The 25,814-nt window shown below is 39.0% G+C and overlaps 1 protein-coding gene across 3 annotated transcripts in view; it reads right to left on the bottom strand.

Moving 5' to 3' along the window:
- Positions 1-25,814, bottom strand: part of LOC102215519 (rho GTPase-activating protein 29-like) — a 31,316-nt gene that overhangs the window by 2,295 nt on the left and 3,207 nt on the right. The window contains exons 3-21 of one of the 3 annotated variants that reach the window (XM_005729074.1): positions 14,769-14,912; positions 10,618-10,717; positions 10,230-10,302; positions 9,918-9,978; positions 9,164-9,313; positions 8,499-8,563; positions 8,280-8,390; positions 8,007-8,087; positions 7,500-7,667; positions 7,228-7,365; positions 5,397-5,584; positions 3,893-4,059; positions 3,255-3,389; positions 2,782-2,880; positions 2,016-2,179; positions 1,700-1,888; positions 1,375-1,512; positions 880-1,115; positions 28-328 (exon numbers count right to left, since the gene is read on the bottom strand). In XM_005729074.1, the coding sequence (XP_005729131.1) occupies positions 28-328; positions 880-1,115; positions 1,375-1,512; positions 1,700-1,888; positions 2,016-2,179; positions 2,782-2,880; positions 3,255-3,389; positions 3,893-4,059; positions 5,397-5,584; positions 7,228-7,365; positions 7,500-7,667; positions 8,007-8,087; positions 8,280-8,390; positions 8,499-8,563; positions 9,164-9,313; positions 9,918-9,978; positions 10,230-10,302; positions 10,618-10,717; positions 14,769-14,912 (2,708 nt within the window). Of the gene's footprint in view, positions 1-27; positions 329-879; positions 1,116-1,374; positions 1,513-1,699; positions 1,889-2,015; positions 2,180-2,781; positions 2,881-3,254; positions 3,390-3,892; positions 4,060-5,396; positions 5,585-7,227; positions 7,366-7,499; positions 7,668-8,006; positions 8,088-8,279; positions 8,391-8,498; positions 8,564-9,163; positions 9,314-9,917; positions 9,979-10,229; positions 10,303-10,617; positions 10,718-11,180; positions 11,549-11,629; positions 11,939-14,768; positions 14,913-25,814 lie in introns of those variants that run through there. The other 2 variants (XM_005729075.1, XM_005729076.1) reach the window with 2 other exon arrangements.

Here is a 25,814-nt window from a genome sequence, read left to right as displayed (position 1 = left end):
TTTATGATTGCCTTAATCCCTCCTCACCTCTTTGATGTCAGTCAGGGAGGTTGAGTGTCTGCTAAGCTGTCGAATCTTCTCCTGCGGGGTAAGTCTGGGGGAGGCCTGGCCAGCGCTGCTTGTGTCAGAACTAGGTAGGAAAGATGCATCAAAGACTGTCTGAAAGTGTTTCACCAGCTGCTCCACCATCAGTGCCTGGTAGGGGTAATCCACCAGGGAGGACAGAGACACCTCTGCATCTGTATGCTGTGGCTTCACCAGTGTGGGGCCAAAGATGATGCCAAGGTTGCTCGCAGTCATCTTGTTCTCTTCGGCCTGCTCTGAGACTCTGTGGGAGTCAAAGAGTGATAACAGTTTTCATTTGAAAAAGACATCTTTCTAGGTATGGTTCAAGTATTGCTGTATCTGTTTAATGAAACACAACAAAATGAGACATAAAGCGACATTCTGTAGAGCAGCATCGGTCCCTTTATTGATCTGGATAAAAAGATTTGATAATAGTTTTCAGCGAATCACCTTTGACACTGAGAATCTGAAACAACTACCAAAACCTCAACAATCATCTACATGCCAATTGCATGTTTCTGTCATGTCGTGGTCTAAAAGTCCTGCAAATCAAGTAAGAACATCAACTAAGTTAAATTAAAGTATATATATTCTATTTAGAGTTTTATTAATGGTGGTGTAAATTTAAAGTTGCGTGTAATGAGATCGACAGAGAACTAATTTTGTGTTAGTAAGCCTGCTACTTCCGCTATGCTACAGAGAAGTCTCTGCTTCCCTTTCTGTTATGAGGAACTACACATATTATTCTAATTATGAGGAACAGACTGAATTTACACTCTGAAATAATTCGGGGTTTTGGTTTTCAGCCTTTACCTGTGTAGATGTGCGATCAGGTAGCGCAGAGTCCTGTAGTTGGCTGGGGGCAGCTGGCGGAAGAGATCTCTGATCTTAAAAATGACTCTGTTCAGCTGCATACTCGGCCCAGTCTTCTCTCTTGGCTGGTTGTTTTGAGCTTTATTATCAGCCTCTTCCACTATCACCCTCTGGCACTCTTTTGCCAAACCGATGACATCATTGTAGAATCGATAATGGATCAGTGGCTCTGGTAACTGAGTAAAACAACCAAAGTGTTTTGAGTTTCTTGTAGTGGAAAATATCAATATGCTATTAAAGTCATTTTACATGTACCCAAAAAACTAAATCCAAATGAAAGAAGCACAATAAAGTAAGGGTAAAATCTAAATGATCGACTTAACATTAACTTAACAATACTTCAGATCATAACAGCCTTTAAACATAAACAACCTTTAACTTAAGTGGCATGCTAATTCTCAATAACCTCCCAACAAGTAAGAATTTCAGGCCCACCTGTCTAAGATAGAGCTTGAGAACATTGCTGATGTCATGAGGGGAGAGATCAGACAGCTCAACCAAATCCTTCCCATTTTCAAACGCCTGACAGAGCTTCTCAACGCGTGATTTGGCACCATTCACACGATAAATGCCCTGTGAGATGTACACAGACCAATGCATTTTTTAATGTAACTCATAATCACAGAAAATACTTGATACATAAGTCAATGGTATTGTATTTAAGGTCACACATGAACTTTTATAGCTATAAAACTGCAACACAATAAGAGATGAGGTAGTAAAAGTAACCATCCCTGCATCACAGGGAAAAAAGACTTACCTTGATGTTGAGGGCTCGACTCTCAATCTCAGAAGTGCACTTCTTGATTATAAAGGGGATACCATCTGGACTGTTTTTTGCTGCTTGGGCAAAATCAATACCAAACAGTTGTAGCCTGCCTTGTAGCTTTTTATGACCACACTGGATGGCGAGTGTCTCCAAACACTTCTTATGGCAGGCCAAGGAGCACTGTAAAAGACAAATGAAGCGACAGTATAATTAACTTGTGTCTTCCCTGCAGAATTGCAAAATACACTGATCCTTTATAAACACCTAATACACAAGACAATTATCACGATGAGCATATTTACTGTACCTCTTCACATTCAGCTCCATGGAAAACGACCAGACTATCACATTCTCTGCATTTAGACGGGGCTCGAAGTTTTCTTAGCTTATGGGTTTGAGCAGCTTTGGACATCTGAGCATTTCGGAAAGGACCAGGAGAACTGGAGGTCTCTGTCACCATCTCTGCCAGACCTAAAAAACAGAACCGCTGATGAGGAAAGGAACTAACTCGACAAGTGACATCATTCAGAGTTATTATTAGAAGGGAAGCTGGCATTTACTTCAAAGCAAAAAAAACAAAAACCTAAATTGTAAGAGAATTACACTATCTTCTAGTTAGCATAATTATTTTAAAATCTGCTATTATGGTGGCTTTTTATAGTTAAATGGGCTTTCTAACCATGCACACTGAAAAATAGGTCGAATAGCTCATTGGCTGTTTAATTTCACAGTAAGAACACAAAGACTGGATGAGGTCAACACAGATACAGGAAGTGTTAGCTGAAAGTATCAGCCAAAACTAACACGACCTCTATCTGTGCAGTGCCACTGAGTATAAAAACATTTGATCTAAGCAAAAACCACCACAGATTTGGACTAGCAGAACACCGCCATGTGTAATACATGATAAAGAATTGTGCAATGGTCGCTAACTATTTCTCCATCCCTTTCTAGACTTCCTTGTCACAAAAAGGTATACAATGATTACCTTTCTATCCTCCTGAGCAGAAGGGTACACAGAGAGCATACAGTGACAGGAACAAAACACACCCACAATTACAAACATATCTCACCATTGTCTGAGGGGGATGGTGCCTCTCTGTCATCCAGATCGTCAGCAGAAGACATGGTCCCAGTGGAAGGAGTTCTGGGCAAACGGCGCTTAAAGTCGCCTGAACAAATGTGTACCAAAATGCTCAGTTACTATATGAAAATGTAGTTTTACCACACAAGAGCAAAATCAGGGACACTAGATAAAAACATAAGCTATACCATGCACGAGTAGATTTACTGCTGAATATTTCACAAGATAAAGTGAACAGATCACAGTAAAAGCCATATCTGTTCATCTTCTCAGATCACTTAGACTGTGTCCAATATGATAAAAGTTTTATTTTACTGTCTCGTATATTCATATTTTTATAACCAGATCCTCAAATACTCATTTCCCTGCCTAATGTGATCATTTTCAGTTACTACTGGTCAAACACTCACAAGACCTTTATAATGAATTTATGAGACGTTTTAAAATTTAAAGTCCTCTTACCTGGACTGGCAGTGGGGGAGTCCATGGACCTTGACTCACTGCTGCCTCCAGCACTTTCTGAGTCACTGCACATCCCACCCTGGCTCCCCTGACTACTTGAGCCCCATGCTCTCAGTGGGGTCTGGTTTCTTAGAGCTGCAAAAGCACACACAGACCCGCAGTCACACACAAAAAGAATAACAACAGAAAATAAAGCTACATGGCAACCGCTCGTGAAGCGACATTTGTAGTGTCAGTTTTAGTTATTTTCAGAAACAAGCAGTTTACACAGATATTCCAGACTTATGGTGATTAAGCAACACACAACCCAAACTGTTTTGACTCTAGTCAAGAGAACATTTCCATGACTCAGAACACAGGGTAAGTCCCTGAGAGGTTCATATAAAGACATTCAACCTCCAGCAACAGTGCCAATCATTCTTAGCTTGTTTCTAAAATTGTACAGTTTCTAAAATAGTACATAGCTATGTTGGATAAAGGTTTATTTTAAGACTCCCCTTTATAGCACTAATGTGACACCAAAGGGGAATTTCTGTGAATTTTCTTGTACAGACACAGACAACAACCATTCTTTTTGACCATTATACTTTCAAAGTGCATCAGCAAGTTAAATAAACTTAACATGTGTTTGAATGTACCTTGTATGTCTGTGCTGCTGCTGGACCTGTGCTCACTGATCTTTGCAGGCCGATGTATGGTACTGTCCGTTTCCTCTCCGCTCAACACGTCACAAGAGGTGGTGGATGCCTGTGACAGGTTGCCGTGGGAGGAATGATAGCTGCCCACTGACCTTTTGCTGCCAAATCTGAGAAATAAAGTTGGTATTTAAGGCTTTCAATTAGAACTTTGATTATGACTAATTGTTTTGTTTTGTTTTTAAACCCTATTGCCCTATTCAGCATTATTACATTTCAGTGTGTATCTGTCGCATTTGGACAGGACTGCTGACTCAACCCTTACTTCACCTGGCGCATAGGTTTTTTGCTTTTCTGGCTCAGAATAGAATTCCTTTGATATGTTTTTAATGCATTTAAATACAAGATTTAAGCACACTTTTATCATGCGTATACAGTCTCAGCAATATTTAGTTAGTCCAACAACTGAAAAGAATTAAAAGATCTGGCAGGGCTTTTGTAATTGCACAGCTATAAATACATGTTGATAAAAGTCATACAATTTTTGTGTGTGTGTGCGTTATGTGTTATTATCAAGGCTTTTTTTCAGAAGTAACTTGTGCTCTGGTAAAAACTGAAAGACAACATTAAGGAACAGAAACTGAAATTAGGCCCAGGAGCAGACGGCTACGACACATAATGTCACGTTAAAAATGCCTTTAGAGAAATGGAAGCACAAACGTAGCTAAGTACTAAGTTCGCATTCCAGACAGACAGCTATTTTAGTCTGTAGCAACATCTGTAATTTACTAATAATAAGTAATGTACCAGCATCATTAATTGTTCTATTAACTTAGTGTGTATTATTTTCTTTGTAATAATGAGCATTTATCTTATTCAGACAAACTACATAGAGTGTTGGGACTCCTCCAAACCAGAGCCATACTCTCACGCTCGCAATCTTCCCTCCTGCATTCAGCCCGAGCCACAGATATTTCCTGAGGAAGGGCAAGGAATTCAACGCGCATTCTGTCTCTCCTAGTTTCTTTCTCTCGCTCCAACTCTGACTCACTGTTAACCTTTGCTGAAAGAAGAACTGAGAAACTTCCAAAGGGGTGTGAGCGACAGCAAAAGGTACTTTCAAAATCAGCCGTCCAAAAATGAAGCTTCAGCTACAATGACCAAAAAATGCAACACAGCTAATACTTGTGAGTCTACTTACAGACAGTCTGTGTCAACTCAATTAAATCCAATGATCACATATTATGGCAACATGTACAACATTCTGCTGAATTATGGCAAATTTTAAACTGCAATAAAGTATCACAAAAAAGTATAACAAGCAGGTCCTTCTTAAAAGTACTTGTACAAAGCTAGGAAGTTTTGATTTTAAAAACATTAGTTTCATGTTATGCATAATCATTTCAAAGCCATTTTTATTATAAGCTTCCCTCTTAGCGGACCAATAAATCATTAAAAACTTTTAAAAAATTCTAGGATATGACTTTGCATTCATAGTCCTTCATACCTTATATTTTCGGAGGAGATGGAGTCGGAGTGAAGATGCTCTTTAGGGAGATTTTTGGACAGGTTACGCACAAACTCTGCATAGCATTCGCCCGGCTCATACAACTTGGCATTTTCACTGAGGGCCTGGTAGTGTGCAGGAAGTGACACGGTCTGTGTCTGCTGCATTTGAAACCAGTTCACTGTCACCTGAAACCAAAAAAACAAAAAGAAATTTAAACTGGATGAGTCAGCAAATGACACATAAAGAAAGAGAGCTCAAGCAACTGTAAACACTTTTAAAAAAAGCTATCCAAATCTACATGGCACTATGTGAAAAAGTAATTTTCCCTTTTTAAATCATAAATGAATTGTGATTAACCAGAATTTTTGCAAAGCTGAGTTTTTCAAAAGCCAAACCCAGAGCTGATTACTGCCAGACTGCGAAATCCATAAATCACTTATTTAGAACCTGTGTGACAAAAAGAGATCACGCCACAATCTAAAGAAACTTAAATAAGAGATGGTAAACCAAGTCACTGGCATCTATCAGTCTATATCAAATACACAGCCATTTCTAATAATTTGAGACTCAGGTGAACCATAATCCATTATCCACAAACAGAGAAAACTTGGAACTGTGGTGAACTTTCCCAGTGAGTGGCTGGTCAACCATATTACTCGAAGAGTAATCCATGAGAGTTTCGATTCTGACCAAAAAGAACATAGAGGCTCGTCTCACATTTGTCCAAAAGCATCTTGATGGTAATCAAGAAAATATTAAGTTGAAACAACAACATAAACCAATAGTCAAACATAGTGCTAGTATGGTGGTCTGGGGCTACTTTGCTGCTTCAGGACCTGGACATATTTCCATAACTGATAGAACCTTGAACTGTCTACCAGAAAATCCTGAAGGAGAACGTCCAGCCATCAGTTTGTGTGCTCCAAAACACTGCATCAAGTCCACCTCTGAATGGCTCAAAAAAGCCAAAGTGAAGGATTTGGAGTGGTCTAGCCAAAGACTTAAATTTGACTGAGATGCTTCGGCATGATATTAAACAGGCCATTCATACTCCAAAACCTTCCAATATGTTTGAATTAAAAAAATTCTGCAACAATGAGTGAGCCAAAATTCCTCCAAGATGATGTGAAAGATTCATTGCCAGTTGTCGCAAATGCTATTAGGTTTAGGGAGCAATTAGTTCTTCAAATAGGGCCAAGTAAGTTTGGATAGCAATTTTCTATTAATACATTTTTTTTTTAAACTGCATTTTTTATTTAATGAGATGATCTTTGGGTCTAATACTAAAATCTGTTTGATGATCTGAAACATTTAACTGTGACAATTATGCAAACAGACAAATCAGGAAGGGGTCAAATACTTTTTCATGGCACTGTAATGATTACGATCATACTTGGACTCATAGTCCAAATAAGAAAACAGCCAAACACTGACTAAACATATATAGAGCAAGCAAGAATTGATTACCCAGTACTGTGGTCACAGTCCATATTTCAACCCTCCTCTAAAATGTATATAAAATAATCTTTTAATTCAAAATTCTTTTTAACCCCAAACTAAAGAAGGGCAGTATATAATACAGATATCAGTTATATAGTATTCAAGCTACTTCTATTTTCAGTTATTATGGAGAAACATTGTGAAATGAAATCACACAGAAAGAAACAGAACTCCAGCTTTTGTGAAGGTTTGTCAGTTAAACTGAAAGTGATAACATATTTAAGTTTTACAGTTTCATTTTGTGATCTACATATAAGATATACGCTTTTTTTAAAACAGTGATTGTACAGTCTGAATTACTCTTTCAGAAATATAAACTGCTTCTCACAGCTTTTAGTGTGAGGTCACACTGGAAGATCATTTCTCGGATCTGAGTCAGGATAGTGCTCTTCGCATTAGCCAGATCCATTTTCCTGCTCCCTGCGTCAGCTATGCAGTTCTCGTACTGGCCCTGGGCCTCCTCCGCCTACCCAAAACAATGGACAGAGAGTAGCATAAGGACAGAGAAGAAATGCGCACAGAAAAATTACTGTCCATACCAAATAATGCCACAAAATATTGACACCAGTTACTTTTTCTGTTTTCATTTCTCCCGCCCACCTTTTGTAAAGCCTCCTCTTCTAGCTTTCTCTTCTTCTCCAGCTGTTTGTTCCCAGCATTAGACTGATCCTCCTGAGAGCGACTTGCTGCTGACTGGGCTTTTTGGTATTCCTCCCTCCTCTGGGTCTTCAGTGCCCGTGCCTTTCGCAAGGTTGCATCTGCCTCTTGCTGCCAAAGCCACACAGATCAGCCACAAAGACCATGTGATTAAAATGTGGCATATGTGTTCAAAAGTTATCATAAATTTAATCAGATACGTTTGGCGGACGATCAGCTTTGCATTTGAAAAGGCACACCGAAGTTCGTTTGTTGCCATTGTCTAGAAAATTGGACATTTTTCTATAATAGAAACACCACCTCAGTCACTGATGACTAATCTCCTGGCAGGTTGATAACATTGCAACATGCTCTGTGGAAAGCTCACCAGTTTGTAACACTACAGTGGAGCTCTTCTACTTAGCTACGAGTAATTATCAAACAACATCTACACAGTGATTCTGTAAATACCATTTTCTTCTGCTCCCTCTGCCACTGCTCCTTGATTTCTTTCCTCAGCTTATCCAGTTCATTTTTGCGAGCCACAAGAGGCTGAGAAGAAATGAAAGTCAACAATTACACTTCAGTATTACTTGTTAATAAAAACGAGGCAAAGAACAAACAATTTATAAACTAATGTACTTTTACAGATTATTTTATGCAATGAAATAACCCAACAGATGTTCTTTGTTAGGGACAAGATAAAGTGGTGAAGGGCCATAATTTACTTCTCGTTACTCTTACCTGCATGAATTTATTGGTCTGAAGAGTCATGGAGGTTTGAATAAGCAGCTGGTTGTACTCCATGTCTTTCTTGAATGCAGAAACGTAGAGGTCACTGAATGGCATGTAGTCCTTCAACAAACAAAAAATATGTATACATGAGTCTTTGGGGTTACTGTATAAGACCTAACAACCAGCCAATATAATCAATATTGCTTTAAAGCGTGGCTACTGAGTTACCTTTTGACTGGCCAGTGTTTTTGCAGACTCAGCCATTTTGACGTAGCTTTTAGCATTCTCAATATCTGAAAAATTGAGAATTAGTTAAGACTGCTTAATAAGAAATGACTCAACAAAAACATATTTACATACAGTTCATAAATAGATAATACTTTATTAAACCTTAAGGAAATTCTGTATGAAGTATTAAAGCCTCTAGAACCCTAGTCAATTTGTAGCCCTCTACTGCCTTACTTTTTGTTAATGTAATTGTCTAATATATAATAAAGAATGGCCTATTGACAATAAGGCGTGGTAGAAATTTTTTTTTGAATTACTTAAATGTACAAATAATTTTGAGCAAAACAATAAAATGATTTTAATCATTGAGAAGTCTAAATGGAAAGAGTTTTTCTTCTGAAATCTAGCTTTCCCCTGAGTGTGAGGAAGACAAATAATATTGTAAATATAACAGCAGAAACAGTTTTCCAAAAACTCCTCTAGCTTTGTCCATGGGTCAGTTATATACTTTACTGTTAACTCTATTTATCTGCCTTTTGCAGTGCAGATGGTGTGGACTTATACTGGCAGCATTTTCTTTCTGGAAAAAAAAAATCTAATCTAATGTCCTAAGCCCTGTGCAGTAATCCATTGTTTCCAACCTAATAAACTGTCAGTAGTCTCACCCATGGCTAGCCGTTTTTCCATCCAGGCCAGAAGATCTTTGATGTACTTGGAGCAGGTCTTGGCATAGAGTAGGGCGGACTCAACTCCACTGTCATTCTTCAGCAAGGTCAAGTCAACTTCCTCCTCTCGTGGCTGTGGCACTTCTGAGCCTGTAAAGTCAACAGAAGAGAAATCCACATGTTTAGTAGTATGACCAAAATATCTCAATGCTGGATTGATGGAACTCACTTTTACTATCCAGCAGACGTGTGTGTGTGTGTGTGGGAGGTAAATGAAGGGGGAAGAAAAACAACAATGAGGTCAGCGGCATTGTCAGTGTAGGTGGATATGAAAGGACTAGGCATCTTTTAAAATAGTCTAAGAGCAGCGTTTTCTTTTTACAACCTTTTCTAGCTACTCGGAATCTGATTCAACACAAATCCCATGTGTTTCCCATCCCACACAGAACTACTCTTTAACAGGCAAGGAATGTCAGATATGTGGACGGAGAGGGAAAAATGAGGATGTAGTATGAAAAGGGCAGCAGAAATAACAGGGGTGGAAGCAGAGGTTTTAAGGCGGGTCTACCTCAGGCACTCAAGAGTCCAAACACTAAATCACTCTGCTAACACACAAACTGACACTTCAGGCTGCTCTGACAGCAACAATTAAATGCTTGGTAAGGAAGCCATTAATAGCTCTTACATATCAGGGTGATGTTTTATTTTATATTCATTGCGCAGAGATAAATGATGAAACGTGAACAACACTTACCCACAAGCTCCCTTTTCTCTGAAACATATCCCTCGGGATCCACAGAGAGGTTGTCAGAAGACTGTGAAAAAGACATTTCAGATTATAAGGAGGGAACAGCAGACATACAATCAAAGTCAGACATCAGAGGCAGCTGGGATTTCAACAACCCAATTAAATACAGAAAGCAAGTCTTTGAGGCTTTTTTACTTGGGGGCGGGGTAAAATTGCTGCTTTAAGTGCACCCCTTTGAAAACTGTCACCGTCAAAACAAAGCTTTCGAAAAGATATATGGAAACTGTGCAAGCTGGGAAAAGGAAGATAGTGTCTCACCCTGCTTCTGTTTTTCTGGGCGATCCCCAACCCTGGGCTGCTGTCCACATCTCCCATAAGGAAGTCAGAAACTCTAAAGGTATATATAATTGTGTACATATATACATATATGTCAGAATCCAGTTTAAAAGAGAAGCATGTAAACGCCTGTGGTCAAAAATGCAATCTATTCAATAACAAAGCAACTCTGACAGATAGTATTTACACCAAAAACACAGAACAAAGTCCAAACCTGCTATTCAAAACACATGACAGAGACAATTATAGCTTCACAAGACCAATAAGTTGCTGTCTTGAGCTCTAAAGTCAGCCCAACTTTCCTGACAACAACACAAAAAGTAATAAAATCCAGTATTGGTTAAAAAAAGTAAACAAGCATTGTACTCACACATTGCCGAATGTGAATGCCAAAGTGTCAATGGATGTGTGTATCTCGGCAAATATAACTTTTTTATTCTCTGGGTTCACGGTTGTGGAGAAGTTAACAGCTGTGGAGAGTGACATACAGGAACTCTGGTCAAACAAAATGGAATTACAAACCAGCTTTTGTATACACAATCAATCAACAATAGCACTGATACAACTGAATCTGTATGTGGCTAGATGACAAGTTCATAGCCTCCAAAGCAAAAAACAAATGCCAAACAGATCAAATGAGTGACCTGTGAAAAAATTCTAAAATTAGTATTAAAAAAGCAACAATGGCAAGCACATTTGTTCTTGTTTTACCCGTGTAAGCCTCTAAGATCATAGTTAGGCTTTTGCAGGAAGTGTTTACGCCTCTATAAGTTTAAGTGGCTTCAAGTAAGTGCTGACATACTTGAGGATGTATAAAAAGTCAGTAACACAAGGTCAAGAGGTTTAATAGAAATGTTACAAGAACAGCTTAAAAACCGTGTTAAGAGTAGAAGCAGCCAAACGCAATGACGTGCAGCCTGCATATCTCCCTACCCAATCAAAATGTCTTCCTGGAGCAGGTTCAAAAGTCTTCAGAGGTTGATATTCAAAGAATTTACAAAAACAATTAAAGAAATTCTTCCTCCATTTAAAGGTGTTAATATCCCTGGGGCCATCTTCCAACGCTGATCATTCACAAAAAATAATCAAACTACACACATGCACACAATCTCATTCCTTCCTTTGTGATCTGGTAACAGCAAAATGTCCTTTGACTCTAGAAATCCATCCAAGACTGAAAAATCTTCGATAAAATGTACACAGAACTTTCTTTCTCATAAAACACTTAACTCAGCAAGAACACGCTTGCAGAAAATAATCAGGACAGCTAAAGGCACAGTCAGTGAAATCTGACTGAGCTGAGTACTTCCTGTCTGCCCCACAACAGGAAACACTCACACAGCTTGAGTTCTGTGACATGTAGCGCTATATTCAACACTTACCTTTTCTCCTTGCCGCCTCAGTTGTCTAGCAACTGGGACCAAAAATCTCTAAACAGATCTCGTTTCGAGAACACTTTCTATATTTTGTGCTTTCATTTTCTCATCGTGAGTAATCTCCATCCATGCCAGTTGTAAAAGCATAAACTATTAAGTCCCAGCTTATAAAGAAGCACAGAAAAGTCACGGCATCCTGGCTTGAAGAGGCAACCCCACTTTCCAGGGAGACACTCGAGGACACCAAAAAGAGAGGAGGTGTGGTGCGAACCTCCCTGCCGTGCACCTCACTGGCCCTGAATGCTAGCGTACAACTCAGCGCGGAGTTCTTCCTCAGGACATCCTGTGGGTCCTTTAACAATGATTCCAGAGCTCAGCCCCCCTTGTCATGACTGAAATATGGAAACTGCATCATTCAAGTGCAGGACCCATTGTTTTCTCATAGTTTAGCTGTAAGTAGGAACATTAGCTCAGGAAAAAGTATGCTAAAGCTGGTGTATCATTCTGACTTTATATGTCTCAATGTTTCTATTGGAAGCACATCACCAACGTTACTTGAATGTGTAATTGGCTCTATTACTAGGTAAAACTAAAACAACAACTGTGTTTAAATCCCCCAAAAAAACCCAGAATCCATTATCAGTAAATAACACACTTTCCTAAAATCCATTTAATCATTCTACAATAAGGAGCACAGGGACATAAGATCGCCTTTGTCACGAACACACAAGACTGACTCCTTTAGACAAACACACTCTTTCAGCTGTAAGCATATTTATAGACAAAGGGGAGCAGAAAGCGAGGAAAGAATTTCAATAAGCTGAGGAAGTCAACACTTTTATTGCAATGCCCTGCAGTTTTCAGTAGTGGGAGGGGAAAAGGAACACATAGATGAAATGTGACCAGGAAAGAACGCTTGACTTGGTTTGTTCTGAGCCAATGAAAGTCTGTGAAAAAGATTTTTATCTTTGTGACGACACACAAAGACACAGGCTAAAAGTTGAACTGGAGCACAACATGTTTCTGACATTGTCAAGTTTTCGACACAGCGTCAAATTAAGAAAAACAATAGTAAGAGCATGAGCAGATCATATCACACATGAAACAGGTTAGACAACCATGTGTTTGAAGAAGAAAGGAGGAATTTTTTTTCCCAGTGAATTTTGGCAGCTGTCCCAGTGCTCCAGGTGCCATGACCAAGCTTCAAAGAGGAACATGGGCGAAGAGATGACACGGTCTGAAGACAGTGAGGCACACAAGGCCTGTTATCATCCAGACCTTTGACTCTTCATCTGATGTCTAACTGATTCATCCCTCTTTCAACCTCTCCTTTTCGATCCTCTGGCTAGCAGCCTGTGTCAGTATTGTGTTACCTACTGGCCATTAGGGACAGTTCATCCAGGGAGAGTGTTGACATAAGGCACCCCCTTGTGGACAGGCAAACTCCAAACTCAACTACATATGAACGCACTGGCTTTAATGCAACACTCTATAGCAGAGCTTTACACATAAGGATCAACACCACACTGCCATGTACAGAATGACACAAGCCTGACATCAGACAGAAGTGTTGATTTTATTTTCATTTTCAATCTTACACTACATGCCCTGGTTTCCACGTGTCAGCATGCTGGTTTTGCCAGGGTTTTCAGAGAGAAGTGGAGCAATGTAGTTCCCCATGGGCCTCCATCTCTTGTTAAGCAGCCAAAGCAGGTGGGTCAACAATAAATAATTAAATAAATAAGTGGACCATTGCAATTTAAAAAATAACTCTGTCACAGCACGTAGCTTTTAAACCACATTAATCTCAGCAGTGGCATTAACTGGAGAACTGTTAGTCCAACCACAACTAAGCAATGCCTTTTCTAAAGAAAGAAACTGTTGTCTCCAAGTACCAAATGACTCAATGAACTTGGTTAAGGTCTTGATTCATGCGTACTCTTGTCCAGTTTTAGTTTTACTGAATACTTAAAAATAGTTAAGGTTTTTAAAATTCAAAAATTCATCCATTCTCTTCCGCTTGTCTTCATCAGGGTTGTGGGAAAAGTGGATCCAATCCCAGCTACCATAGGGAGAGCCAGGACGTGAAAAATATTTTGAGAAATATTTTTCTAATTAGGGATCCACCCAACTTAGCTCATATCAGGGTATGGATATGAATTTCACACTAGTGCTTACTTTCTCTTCACTTTAGTTCTACTTCATCTTTCTTTTTGAAAATTTCTGATATTTAAAATATAGCTATAGCTTTTAGAATATATAACTGACAGCACATATTCTAAAATTTAAAATTACATCAACGAAGTCATTTAATGTTTTAATCAATCTGATATGTATAATTTACTCTCTAACTGAGATAAAAGAAAAAAAAATAGATTTTTTTCAGCTATTCAGAATCTTTGTGCTGCATAAATATGTCTAAACTAAGCTGGTGTAATTCTTTGTCCTTATGACTCATGCCATCAGTAAAGATCAGTCTTCACAGTGCCTATAATTTCTTTGGCTAATCTGTCTATTTTGTTTCCCTTTTGTATTCTCATCATTGTCAAAGCAACACTCAGGCTACAAACAGGCATTCTTGAGTGTTTTTAAGGATTAGGTCACAACACAAATATTGAGATAAGCCAGGTGACCTGTCAGACATCCAGACACCTTACAACACAGGTAAAAACAAAGAACAAAGAAAGCAAAAGAACAAATGCGACTGTAAAGATCGACAATCAGTTCTGTTGAAGGCTTCCACATTAGCTGAAATATGTATATATCTATCTTGAGTTCAAATCAAGAGAAGAACTACACTTGCAGTGGATCTCAATTCCAGCAGATTAACCTCTCAGTTGAGCTTCCCTTTGTTTGTGTTCATTTGTGAGACAGGAAATGGATCTGTTGCTTAAGGAATAACAACTTCTTACAGTGTGAGCTTTTAGTAACATTTCTCCAAGCCGACCCTAACCAAACAGAGATCAGTGTAATATTCCAGCACCGTATTTGCCACACCGATCTGAGAGACTGACGTAGACCCATATGCTGACATCAGTGTTACAATCGTGAGATTCCACGCATCTATATTTGACCATCATCTGGGTGCCAGTGTGCAAGTTCAACTGTGTGTCTCATCCATGCATACTAGCGAGAAACTACTCACCTTTGACCTTAGCAATAACTGTGCCAGCTGCTCCCAGAATGTCAGAAGAGTTGAGCGTCTGGTGTTTGCCAATGACAATTTTGAGGATGCGAACTAATTCCGCCAAACGTTGCTGCACCACCTCCTGAAGACCTTCCAAATTCTCTGAGGGGGAAAAAAGGAGAACACGTGAAAGTATTGAGAACATAACAAGACGAATCACACATTTTCATCTATTAGTCAAAATGAGCACCATTACACTGCATTTTAAAGTTAGTTATGTCATGTTAATTCTTGGCATTCCTTTGTCAGTGTCACAAACAATACTTCACAAATATTTTTAAAATATTTTTGGAAACTATGAAGAGTCCGTCATGTTCTGAAAAACTGCATAAAAACCCAAAAGCTACATCTTAGACTCTACAGGCCTCAGTTAGCATATTAAATTCATCACAGCACAATTAGAAAAAGACTGAACAAGTATGACCTGTTTGGAAGAGTTGACAGGCGGAAGCCTCTTCACTCTAAAAAGAATATGGCAGCACCGCTCACGAATGCAAAGTTGCATCTGAACAAAACCACAAGCTTTCTGGAACGATTTCCTCTGGACAGATGAGACCATACCGCAATGTTCAGCAGAAACCAACCACAGCATATCAACACAAACGCCCCATACTAACTGTCAAGCATGGTAGTGGAGGGGCTTGTTTTGCAAGCACTGATCTGACCATGAACTCCTCTATGTACAAAGTAGTGTTGCTATGATGCCATTTTCAATACTATAGGGAAATTTTTAATGAAAAAATAAAAAGAAGCTTTTAAAGAAGCTTTTAAAAGAAAAATAAAGATTACAATACTGGTGTAATTTTTTTTTCCTGATCAATAGATTTAGTAAGATAGAAATCAAGGAGAAGGAATGAAAGCAGAAGCAAGGATTAAATGGAGGAATCCGAATAAGGAAGAATGTTTTCCAGAGTCCAGGGAAGAAGTTGATACAGGCTCTGTGTGGTAGGGAGGAGTTACCAGATGACTGGGAAAGGACCGCTGAAATGGTGAGGGAAACGACCACAAAGGTATCTTGTGTATCCTCTGGATTTCTTAAGGAAAGACAGAAAACTGGGTGGTGGAATGTGGAAGGGAAGGAAAATATTCAAAGGAATGCAAAGAAATAGTGTGAAAGTCAAGTTTATGGCAAAAGCAGACAGGAGTACTGGGAGCCTAGGTGTGGCAAAGCAAAAGGCTTATAGCGAATTATATGTAAAGCTGGACACGGAAGGAGAAAATGACTTTTATCAATTAGTGAGGCAGAGAGACTGAAACGCAGAGCTGGATTAATAGATAGAATAGATAGATGATTAATAGAGAGATGGAAATTTACTGACAAGTGAAGAATGTGTTCAGAAAATTTGAAGAAGTCAAGGATGATGAAAATGAGAGAAAGAGGGACAGTTAGTCAATCAGGAGGCGCAGAGGATTAGCAAGGAGGAAGTAAAGGTAGCTATGAAGACGATGAAAAGTGGAAAACTGGTTGGCCCAGATAACATGCCTGTGGAGTTATGCAGATGAGTAGGAGAGAAGTGATTATTGAGCAGCAGTATAGCTTCATGCTGAGAAACAGCAATACAAATGTGATGTTTGCTTTGAGAGTGTTGTGGGGAGAAATATAGATAAGATCAGAAGGGAAGCATGTCAGAGAAGCATGTCAAGGTCATGTAGGACACATATTAGGACAGCAAGACAGCAGTGAGGTGTTTGGTAGCAGTGACAGATGGATTCAAAGTGAGGGTGTGATGATATCATAGATTCGCTTTGACGTCCTTCTTGTTTGCAAAGGCGATGCTGAAAAATGAGGTCAGTTTGGAGTCTCCATGGTATCTGTGGACTACAATGGGTGCTATACACTGGGAGACACAGGATGAAAGTCTGTAGAACCAGGACAGAATAGATAGTGTGTAAATGAGAGGGAGGCAGGTGGAAAGGCAAAGATGCAAGAACTAGAGGCAGTGAAGGTAGATGAGTTTAAATACGTGCAGTCAACCATCCACAAGAGAGATAAAGAAGAGAGTGACGCAAGCCTGAAGAGTATACAAGAAGGTGAGAGCTGGTATGATGTATGGTTTGGACACTATGGTACTGACAAAAAGATATGACGCTGAGCTGGAGGTGGCAGAGTTAAATAAATGCTGGGATTTTAGTTAGGAGTAAAAAGGAGGGGCAAGATTAAAAATGTGTATATCAGTGTGACAGGTCAGGTTGAGCTTTTTTAAGACAAACTAAGTGGAATAAGGTTGAGATGGGTTGGAAATGTGCAATAGAAGGTTAGTGGATATACTGGACAAAGGATGGAACTGCCAGAGAGGAAGTGCTACTTAGTGCCACCACTAATGCCATTGTTTTGTTAATTCGCCACAGCTGCTACCTGCTATCTTACTTATAACCTACAACTAATGTGGCAATCTGATAACTGCTAATAGCTAAATGTCTAATGTTAAGGTGTGCACAGGTCAGATTACCATTTAAGATAACTGCTTAATACTTGGATGCTGTCAAAACAGGAACTTTGAGATGCTTTGCCCAGTATTCATGTGCTCAGCTGCAAGTTACGGGAAAGGGCTTTATTTCTGTCTGCTCATGCTGGGTAAAGCTGTGTGTCAGCTGGAGGAGGCAAAGATGGGACTGTTTTTTATCTATACTGTTGTAAATTAATATCTAATCTGATAACAATTTTTAGTATCTGAGTATAACTTTTTTATATGATACCTATGGCACAAATAAAACTATGCATAAACAATTTGTTCTGCAAATATGGGTTGTGTTGTTGTTCATCTGATGTTGTATTTATTGAGGGTGATAAGGACTAGATTTTTTTATTATGTCCTGACGTATAAAACCTTAGAAGGTGTGCTTTCTTTTTCACATAACTGTACGTTGTGTAACTTTTTTTTTTTTTAATCAGTGTCTATAGCTGTGTCTCTACCAGTTTAAAGGTGGAAAACAGAAGCTTGTGGTTGTGACAGCAATGATCTCGGTTGCATGAAACTGCTGTGATGCAAGCTGTTTTCTGCTTCCTCCAGGCAGAGTGACAACACGTACAACGGAAGAGGTGTATGTTGTAAACAGGTTAATCTGTCTCAGTCACAACTTTAATATTCATATACATGGAGAGATGATGAATCCTGAAATGATGACGTGTTTTTTGTGTGTTTTTGTAGTCAGAAGTGAGCCAAAAATCCATCTATAGTTTCTGTCATTATTTCAGTCCTGATGGACAGGTAAATCTAATATTTATTATTAGTTATTAGTTATTAGGAATGGTTAGTGCAACAGTACTGGGAAGGACTTTGTGCTCCATACAATCTGTAAAATGAATACAAGTCATAGGGCTCTTTCTGTGGACAAGGATGTAGAAATGAAATTTCTACACAGTGTTAGCAACATAGAATGTTTTGTTTAAGGGGGATTCTGCAAGATATTTTGAATGCCAGTAAAGTTACCCAAGATGACGACATGAAAAAAAATGTGCAAAATGCAATCTGATTACTCCTGTACTTTCTTTTCTTTATGTTATCACACTGCATCAGTGTAGCACTGCTATGAAAGGTATCTCTTTCCTGTAAAACTACGCAAAGCCGAAGAACAGTTTTGCGTGTCTAACCAAGAATTTTTCTATCCGCAGATTGTCTTCTTTCTAATTCCATAGCTGCTCTGATTTTTTTCATTTCTACATCATTCCAAGTGGTCGCAGACAGGGTTTTAACAGACAGCTGAGCACTTTGGGAAAAATAGAAGTCAGCATGAAAAACAATAAATCATGTGACACAAAGAACCTATGCACACAACACAGCAACAACAGGAGAGGAGTCCTGCTCTGATCCAACCTAATCACCAGAAGCCCTGTAAGCTTCACCACACAATAGGTGAATTCATCTTTAACTCACTGTTTTGGAAGAAGCAGGGGCACCGGCTGAGAAAAGAAACTCATCTGTTCTTCATCAAAGCTACACTAGCAGTCAGGAGGGTGAGGCGAGACAAAATTTATTGGAAATTTAAAAGGAATTAGAGAGGGAGTGAAAAAGAAAGTCTGGGAGTGGTTTTGTTGCACTTCCTACTCTTTTTTAAACACACACATACGCACACACACACCAATCCAACTGGCTGGTGTAAAAAATGTAAAAAGGACCATTTGAAATTTCGACATCTCACCATCTGTGACATTTAACTAATGACTAGAAAAACAGACATTGAATTTAATTAAAAGAAATTCAAAGAGACTAAGGAAGAAGAATGGCAAGGTTAGGTTAGTAACAACAAGACCTGTTTTTTTTATCATTCACAAAATATAAATGGCTTAACAACATGGTCCATCTTGCCCCTCATACCCTGTCCAAAGGTTCCACCCAAGGATTAACAAAAAGGTGTCCATTACAGCAGGTGGTTCACTTGGTCATTTCCCCCAAGGTGCAAGGCCCTGACCTTGCAACACATACTTTGAAGTCCACCTATTGAAGATAGGTCTTCATTAAGCACCCTTTCCTTCCTTTTAACCATTCCCAAACCCCCAACCCCCTTCAGGGACTGAGTGGCTAGCTCACTGGCTTTTGAAGATTTTCTTATCAAAGGCATGTGTGAGTCATATATTAGCATATAAGAGCCAGTCCTAATGAGATGCACACCTGAGAATTGTTTTACTTAGCATGACACTAGTGGAGCATGACTGAAGGTTCTGTTACAGTATCACAGCAGTAGTGTAGATGAGAATCACCCATTTCCTTTTCCTCTGAAAAGAAAAGAATTTAATTAGACTAATCTATTCTTCAGACCACTATAGGGGGCAGAAATTGTGAGGAAATAACAATAGCCATGATGTTGTGGCAGCAAGGACAAATGTCCTGAGCCAATCTACAAGATGATACTTGAAGCCAAAAAAGGCATTTTTTCATCCTTTGTTTACTGCTGCACTGCCTGCTGTCAGACATGTGGCACTGTGCAGAGCTAAAACACTGCACTGGAATGGCACAAATGTATAAATAGCAGCCAGCAATCTCAATTAATGATAAACATATTGCCAGCGAGCATGAACAAATAAAGACAGCATCTACACTGATGAGAGAAGAGTTTCATGAATCCACTGAAACAACATTTTGCACCACACCTGCGAAACCTGCTGGATTGTTTTGCTGGAATATAAATAGGCAAGCAAAAACAGTTTCCACATTTCAGTCAAGGGTTTGTGAAAAAAAATCTGCATATAAAAATATCAGACATTATACTATTCCATCTGTGCAAAAATACTTAAACTATTTTCTGACCAAGCTACACATACTTTTCCTTTTTTCTGCCAGTATAGTCTGGGCCCAGAGAGGTTACTTAAATTGCAGCTAATTTCCACCCAAAAAATGCAAATAAAAATATAACCAAAAAGACTTTTCAACGTTAGGAACATGAATAAAGCTGCCAAAGCAAGGTCAGTGTTTACCATTGTTGCTTCTTTTTTTTCTTTTTTAAAATTGTATGAGAGTATCTTTGCTTACTGCAGCATGAGACAAGTCAGAAAGCTGGTTAGCAAAAAAAAAGCAGTGGATGAGTGGCTTTGTCACAACAATGGCATCAAAAAGCTTACTGGAAATTCGCTGGTGATTGTGGGGGCCACTCCATTGTTCTGGTAGAGATGACAGGGTTGAGGCATACAGCCAGGCCACATTGTTTAAAGGAAGACCCCCTACCTACCTCAGTGATTCTCAAACCTCCCCTGTCTTTCTTTACAGTGGTGGGATGAGCTGGTGTTGTCCCAACCACACTTAAGGCTTAGTCTACTTCATTTACTTCCTACAAGATCAAGATCTCATTCTGTTTTAGGAAAATATATTTAAACAGAGGAAAATGCAGATACATATGCATAATTAAGACTGCAACCATGAAATAGCTGGTACTGTTGCTTTTAAAATGTCATAAACCGCTAATAAATACATTAAGCTCTATAACATCATGGCATATTGGGTAGACATGCTTCTAGAATTAGTTCTAAATGTATTGGCCACTTGGATGGTTAAATAATATTCAAACGAACTTGAAACAAATAAAAAGCCAAACCAATAGCTGTTATTGTTTCTTAGTAAAGATAAAGATTTTCCTCAGTGTCCATTATGCTGTGAAAACAAGACCATACTATTGGACTTAATCTGAAAGTCCTTTAACATCTGCAGCCTTTTTTCATCTAATCGATTCTAAATAACATGGTTGAAAAATGCAATGGGTGTAGAGTGAAAAGTGGTAAAGGAATTAATCTAAAACTAGTGACCAGGAAAAGAAGGGCAATAAAAAGTTCTCAAACCACTCATTCAGAATAATCCGCTTCTCTGCTGTCAAATCTCTATGCAGTGTGTTGCAAACACCCACATATATAATGCCATTATATTCCTAAATACTCAAAACATGTGCTCCGGAGTACAATGTCTAAGCAGGTCTGTGGTGACTTAACTTTAACGTCATACAGCAGCTCAAACGTTGGGCCTTTAAATTAATGTTGCCTCGCAGATTATTGTGTGTGTGTGTGCGTGTGTGTGTCTGTGCATGCGTGCATGTGTGTGTGTTTGGGAGGTGGGTACCCATTGTGTCTAATAAAGCTCATTGTGAGTGTAGTGGTTGCAGAGACCAATCTAATCCAAATCTTCAGGTGGCCTGACAGAGGTTACAGCCTCTGCTCCCCCCACTGATAACAACAAGCTTTCAACTGGCCTGTCTGGACACGCGATCTGCTCGACATGAAACAAGCCTCAGGATCTCTGGTGGCACAGCGCTGCTTTGGGAAACAGCTGCAGGGCTTTACCAAGACCTTTCGTTCTTTTCTTCAAGAAGGAAAGGTGACACGTTCACACCGCACTGCAGCGGATGATTTTCAGATTTAGTTTCAGATGTATATCTGTGTGCCACATACCAGGTTGATGACACACTGTTCTGATTGGTGAATCAGCCATCAACCCAAATACTCCCCCTCCAACGGCCACTTGTTTGTTTCCATGTTTCCCACAGATAGAAATAAATAAGCCAAGCAGAGATTATACACAAATGTCTTCAACAGCAAACTGTTAAGCCAGAACACATCACTGTATCATACTCTGCTGGTATTACTGAGCTGCCTGCAACTTGATATGGAATAGGTGGAATTGTTTTGTCAGGATCCCGTCTCTAAACACTAATTTCCCCTTCTGCCTAAACAAACACAGCATTGCTGGGTGCTGCTCTTTCTTTCCCATGCCTTGTTTGGAGACAAAGTGAGCCCCAGACTTAACAAAGACAGTAAACAGTGGGCAGCCCATAAACATCTACCTGCTCTCGGACTAATGGTGAACTACACTGAGTAAGGTCTGGGCATCACTTCATTACATGTATTCTTGAATTTCTCTGATTAGAGACTTGAATTATTCTTATTATTCTTATTATTATCATTATTATTATTATTATTATTGTTAATTTTTGTTATTTGCACCCTTATTCATGTTTATAAAACTCTAAGGAAAATGCCAAGCATAATTTCTAAGAGCATAAAGTGACATTTTCGAACTGTCCAAAATCCCAAATCCATGATGATGATTTTTAGAGAAGTGCAGCAAATGCTTGAATTTGAAATATTGATTTATTCATTTATTTATTGTCTGAAGAATGATTCAAGCCAGTTAATGAACTAATAGTGTCATCTTCAAGGCTATTGTTATGATCACAAGAACGATGAATGCCTGGCACTGTTACAGAGGTTTGTGGCACAGGTATGTGATGACCTCACCTAGAGAACTTGGTAGTACAGAAGTGAGAATTAATCTCCACCTACTTGGCTAAATAACACTGTTTGATAAATGTTTGTAGAAACTGTTGTCTTGGGCAAGAGAAATGACTGATGCTTTTAGACATGTAAAACGAATAGACTAAGAACTTGTGGGGACAGGCACAAAGTTTTTGTTGTCTTCCTAAAGTCAGAGCTGGGGAAAAACAACATACAGTAGATGGTTTTGTTCCTCTACAAAAAACAAAACAAAAAAAACCCTTTATAGTTTGGCCTTGGCTCATTCACTGCTGCAAGCCTGTCTCCTGTCCCACAGCTGTAAATTTCAAGAGTCTGACCCAATCAGCAGCAGTAACATCCCCTGCTAGCAGGAGCTCCAGTGCCTAATCTAGCACTCTCCATGACCACTGTCCTACACAAACATCCACAGCCCATAACCATAAATCCCACCCCAGGAAACACACCCCAACCACAAGCTTGCACAAAAACATCCTTCAGCATCACAGGGGAAAGTTACTGCCCAACAATTCTAGCCTTTCTTTCTACTAAGAGCAGCAGGCCATTAAACCATTATGTGGTAGATTTCAGCTTTTCTCTCAATTGAAGGCGCCACCTGCAAGTGGCCACTTCAGTTGGCACAGGAGCACTTACGTGTGTGTGTGTGTGTGTATGAGTGAGGGAAAAAGGATATTTGTGGAAGCTATTGCTGTTTTTCCCCCCACAGTGGCTTTATAATCACTAAATAAATAAAAAAATAAAGGTATAGACGTAAAACAAATGACCCTGCTCAGTGATAAAGACAGAACATTTCTGAGAGCCACTGACAAAGTTTTAACCTTTTTTTAACCTCAAGAAAAAACATTATGAGCAGAAAAACATTCAAGAAAAAAAAACTCCTTCTAACTGCTTCTAATGGTCTGCATCAAGTTAAACAAGTCATGCACAACAGTGAACATTTGCTCCTTTAGACAACAACACAGTTACAGGCTGGTACAGTGAGGCACAGAACAATGCAGCTTAACTGGAGTACAGCCAGATCTTATCAGAGTGTCATGATGACACCAACAGTTTTAATAGCTGAACATGGGCTTATGAGTCTAGCTGACTCACAGGCCTATGTTCTGTTCAGTTCTTCCTCATTTAAAGACATTTAAATCCTCTCAAAAAGAACTAGATTGTGTGAAGAACATCATCTTTAGTTTATCTTTGGACAAACTCACTGTACAATGAAAACCATACAATGACTAAATAAGCTCTTAAGCTCATGGTTAGGCTCATGATTTAAGATGTCTAATCTACCATGATGTGCAACTGGGTAGGTACTGGTGTGAAATTCTTCTGCACCTGAGGCTAAAACAATAATATAAGAAATACAGACTCTCTTGAGCAAAGAAAACTGTAAGGAAATAATATTTTGTATCCTGTTCCGATGCATATCCGCTGTTGTCATAAGAGACATTTAAAATTAAAACCTCATCCCGTTAAGCCCCAATATCCCGAACTTACAATGGATACTTCTAAACACACATTCCTAAAATTGTTTTGGCTTGACGAAGGACAAAGTAGTGAGCTCCGTCACCAATTTCAACATTTTGAGGGAAAAAAAGAAAGAAACAAAAATCAAGAAACAAAAAACAAAAACAGATATTTTAGTGTGAAATTCTAAAAGCAAAAGAAAAGATATGAAATGCTATCAAGCTTGCCCAACATGTGGCATTCATTCAGCGAAATACTTCTTTACTCCCTTTAAAGCAGGTTATTATTCTTCCTTTTTTATTATAACTGTAATTTCACGACAAGCTTTGCTATGTACTTTATGAATAGTTACCGTGGCCTCAAATTTAAAGTGTATTTATTTTGCAAGGTTTTTATCATTAATGTGCTTCGCACCTTCCAGTAGTCTATTGAAGGCACTATAGCTACAAGTGAACATTTGTTCAGAAGGAATGCAGAGTATGCAGGAGAGCGGGGGGATGGGAGGGGGACAGCAGCTAGACTGCGTGCAGAGGACTCCTTTTTCATGCTGATTAAAACTATTAACCAAACTGTCTTTTGCAGCTGAATACGGACAAAAATGGAAACGTAACAATGAAGAACCTTCCCCGACACTTTCATTGCATTTTAATGTTGGCCCTGCAGTACTGTGCACTACATTCATACTATTAAATGCTCTAATACTGGCATAAAGGCCATTCATCCTCACCAGATGTGCAGAAATATTCTATCAAAAGGAAATTGACTCAACACTGACAACAATCACATGAAGGGATTATATGTGATTTCACTATATAATTTCTCAACTTTTCTTTTAGCAAAGATTTGGGCTAAACAATATACTGAAATTACATGTTAACATTTCACTACTTACAATTTCAGGCAAATCAACTCTAATGTTAGAGTTCAACAATTACATCAGGATCATAACACCATTATGAGTATTGTGTAGAGGGATAACACAATAAGGTTCATTGATTATAGGCTGTGAGATTGGATAGAGGTAATTTAGGGATAAAAGAAGCATGGGGACAGGGGTCACCGACTCAATCAAAGGTCACTCACCCTCACATGCTTTTCTTAGACCATATTCTTTGACAGCTTGATTACTGCTGGCTAACCAGTCTTGTGAGCATTGTAACTGAAAGCCCACTTATAATACAAAGAGTAAATGTTCACAACAATCTATTTATGGAGAAACATTAGATGTTAAGTTCATGGTGTGTATGTGGGTGGTCTAGTTAACTCAAACTTATGGCCATGGATAGTCTCTGTGGGTTTCCACCAACCAAACATGTTGTGTGCTAATGTGTTGCCTCTTGGAAGTATGGTGTGAGCTCTTAGTGGAAAATTAAGTGTATTCCAAACTAACATTTGCTCTATAAGTGGAAATATGGGACTCTGATGCCTATATGGGATGCCTATTTGCAACAGGAATAAAAGCTTGCAAGATCTCAACAGGTTGCACACCTTTCAGAGAGAGAAAACACACACACACACACACACGCACACACAGAGTGCTCAACAAAACAGAATAACAGAAGAGACGACACACGTTTCGCTAACCTCCTCCACACCTCTCTCAAAACCTTCTTCCTGTCGCTGAGGCTGTATGTCTGTTCATGTAAAAGACACATAGAGCATGCTGCCAATCACACAACAGTAAAACTGTTTCAAACTGAGGCAGAAATTACAGTATACATTCCCCTTTAATAATCCTAATGATTTGAATATATTTCAGGATGTAAATTCATGGTTCAGTCATACACACACACACACACACATATATATATATA

Source organism: Pundamilia nyererei, unplaced genomic scaffold (genome assembly GCF_000239375.1).
Source record: "Pundamilia nyererei isolate P.nyererei 1_Seehausen unplaced genomic scaffold, PunNye1.0 scaffold00031, whole genome shotgun sequence".
In the NCBI taxonomy this organism is placed as follows: Eukaryota; Metazoa; Chordata; class Actinopteri; order Cichliformes; family Cichlidae; genus Pundamilia; species Pundamilia nyererei.
Note: the sequence above shows the minus strand (reverse complement) of the source record. Positions and strands in the feature narration are given on the sequence as shown.